Here is a 2,817-nt window from a genome sequence, read left to right as displayed (position 1 = left end):
GCTCAGCGCGCGGCTGCGCCTGGCCTCCGCGTCCTGGGGTGGGGGCCAGAGGAGGCGAGAGACTCAGGAGCCGGAGTTTGCGGAGTTCGCCGCCTCCAGGCCTCCTCGACATTGGCACGCTTGCCAGGGGCGCCAAACAGACGGCCCGCGGACCAGAATCAGCCCCGGTCTCTGATTTGGGACCGTCATGCCCCCTCCCCCTTTTAAATGCTGCAAGCTGCGCGTGCGTACTCCACTTCATTTCTTTTCATTTATGTGACCTGTCCAACTCCTAATAGGGTTTTGAGTTTGTGACCCTCTTTTGATCCCCGACCCCCATAAGTCTCCACCTACCTGCAAGAACTTGTCAAAGCGGAAAAATGACCCCTTCAGCTCCCGCTCCTTCTCTTCCAGCTCTTGCCAGCGCTGCTGTAGGGCTGCCATTTTGGTCTGGAACACCTGGGTGTGAGAAGAGGGGTGTCTGTTGGGAGGCTCAAGTCAAGTTTAGGGCTTTAGGTTCACACTGAACCCCTCTATTGTACTTGATCTTGTCATCGCTCCCTGGTCAAACCTGCCACGTCCACGTCCCTCAGGACCAAGCCCAAGTGTCCTCCTGCAGCCTCTGCCTGTCAGGGTCCCTCTCTTCCTTTTGGACTCAGCTCTCTCCTCTGATTTGGCAACTTTGCTTTGACTTTACCTAAAGGACTTTGCACATGATGTTCCCTCTGCCTGTTCCTTTCTCCTCATCCTGTCGCACTTTGCTAAATAAATGACAGCAAGTAGTAAGACATCACTTCCTCAAGGAAGCCCTCCTTGACTACTCCCAGGTGGAGTCAGGGGCTTCCTCTGGGCTCCCACAGTCCTGCCCAGTGCTTCTTCCAACATAGTCACCACCCAGACCCTTGTCTATCTCCCTCTCTGGAGTGTGGTCCCCAAGAGGGCAGGACGGTGCTGAGACATGTAGAGCCCAACACAGCGCCTGGTACATAGTAGGTGCTCAATGTATGCTTATTTCTATCAACAACTGATGTCACCAGATCCCCACTTCACCATTGAGGAAACCAAGGTTCACAGTGCTCATAGCTAGTAAGGGGGCGCTGTCATTTCCCATCCCCCTTCTTGCTGTTCTGCCCCACCCCATCTTCTGTCTGGTGTCCCAAAGAGACTCAGGAGCAGCGGTTCACCTCCTTCTGGGTCTGCAGGGCCTGGTCTGCATCCGCCAGCTCCTGCTTCTTCTCCAGGAGCTGTAACACTGGGGGGAAGTGGTGCACTTTCTGCTCCAGGATCTTCCTGCCCAGGGGGATGCGAGGAGAAGGTGGGTCAGGGAGGCAGGAGGCAGGAGTCGCCTGCAAATTCCCACAGTGAGATGGGGAAAGAGTCCTCAGACTAACTAACTCCTTCCCACCTTGGTGTGAATGATTTCATCTCAGCTGCATGTCAGCTGGGTGGGGGTCAGGAGCAGGTTGGAGACCTGGCCTACTGGCTCGGCTCAGCTCTGCCCTAACTTCCTTGGGAAGCCTGGGGTTCTTCTCTGACCCTCAGTTTCTTTGTCAGGTGGGGCAATAATCCACCTGGAACCTTCCTAGGAAGCTGGGACTCTGGCACCGTGATGAGGGGCTGGGCCATTTCACCCGCCCCAGCCCTTCTTCCAGCTGGCTCCGAGCTACCGCAGACCACTCACCTCGACAGCTTCTCTTGTAAGGCCAGTTGGAAATATTCCTCCCAGGGCCTTGCCATACTCCTGTATGTCTTTCCACTGGCTGGGGCCTTGCGCACACTTAGGAAGGCCTGGAGGCTCTGATGGAGGGCAGGATAGCAGCTTGCTCAGTGCTCGCAGAAGGCAGCCACCAAGCCAGCCCTGGTTGCCTGGGCAACCAACGACACAACATTCCATTTCCTGGCTGAGGCCTGGGGAATCCACCCTGGTGGGAGAGGGAGGGCACCGCGGTAAGAGTAGCAGCTCTGCCCTCTCAGAGAAGCCTTGGATTCTGGATGGGAATTGGGGTGCAGTGGAGAGGAGAGGGTTTTTTTGCCTATCCCGATGCTGCAAGTCTGGTCCAGCCCTGGGCCATTGCTCCCAGGAAAGGCGCTGAGGGTTTATATTCCGTCTGGCCCTTTGAAGTTCGCCCTAAACTGGAGATAGGCTACTCTGGCCATGTCTCAGGGGGTTCCCAGCCAGGTTAGGGCAGATAGAGGGGGACCCTCGGTACCACCTGCTGGAGGCTGGCATGGAAAGGACGGTGATTTGAATTTGGAGGTGTGGGGGGGAAGTGCATGAGGAAGATGGGAGGCAAAGAGCTGACATGGGCTCTAGTTTAATCCTTGACACACCCCGCAGGGTGTGGTATTAATACAAGTTCCCGAGGGTCTTCCACCTAGAAGGGAACAGCATATGCAAAGGCCCAGAGGCAGGAAAGTGTGGCCTCTCACTGAAGGGTTTGAACCGCCAACCTTCTGGTTAGCAGCCAAATGCCTTAGGCACTCTGCCACCAGAGCTCCCGAAAGGGAGGCAGGCATGCAGAATTGAGGACAATGGGGCAGGTCAGGGCTGGCTGGTGCCAAGAGGGGGGCAGATTTACGCTACAAGTGACAGGCGAGGAAACCGAGGCCCAGGGGACCTAAGTGACTTCCCCGACGAAACCGGCTGAGAAGCTGTGAGGCCTGGCATCTGTCTACCACACAGGCCTGGGTGCTGGGAGTACGTGGAAGCTTATGGTTTAGCGAGAAGGAGAAGTTTCCCTACTTGTCTTGAGAAGACAGGAGCCACGATTTTACCTCTGCCATCAGCCAGTCTACTCCCTCAGGCCTCAATCTTCCTGTCTGTTGAGTGGGCTGCTG

The 2,817-nt window shown here is 56.3% G+C and overlaps 1 protein-coding gene across 1 annotated transcript in view; it reads right to left on the bottom strand.

Annotated features, from left to right (window-relative positions):
* CFAP73 (cilia and flagella associated protein 73) overlaps nucleotides 1-1,716 on the bottom strand; it is a 5,370-nt gene extending 3,654 nt beyond the window's left edge. Inside the window, exons 1-4 of the mRNA XM_007938275.1 lie at nucleotides 1,661-1,716; nucleotides 1,164-1,269; nucleotides 334-438; nucleotides 10-33 (exon numbers count right to left, since the gene is read on the bottom strand). Coding sequence (XP_007936466.1) covers nucleotides 10-33; nucleotides 334-438; nucleotides 1,164-1,269; nucleotides 1,661-1,716 — 291 coding nt within the window. The remainder of the gene's footprint in view (nucleotides 1-9; nucleotides 34-333; nucleotides 439-1,163; nucleotides 1,270-1,660) is intronic.
* Nucleotides 1,717-2,817: the final 1,101 nt, after the last annotated feature.

The sequence above is a fragment of the Orycteropus afer genome, unplaced genomic scaffold (genome assembly GCF_000298275.1).
Source record: "Orycteropus afer afer isolate SDZICR_OR568_19922 unplaced genomic scaffold, OryAfe1.0 scaffold00048, whole genome shotgun sequence".
Lineage (NCBI taxonomy): Eukaryota > Metazoa > Chordata > Mammalia > Tubulidentata > Orycteropodidae > Orycteropus > Orycteropus afer.
The sequence above is the reverse complement of the archived record's forward strand: the minus strand, read 5'-3'. Positions and strand labels throughout refer to the sequence as shown.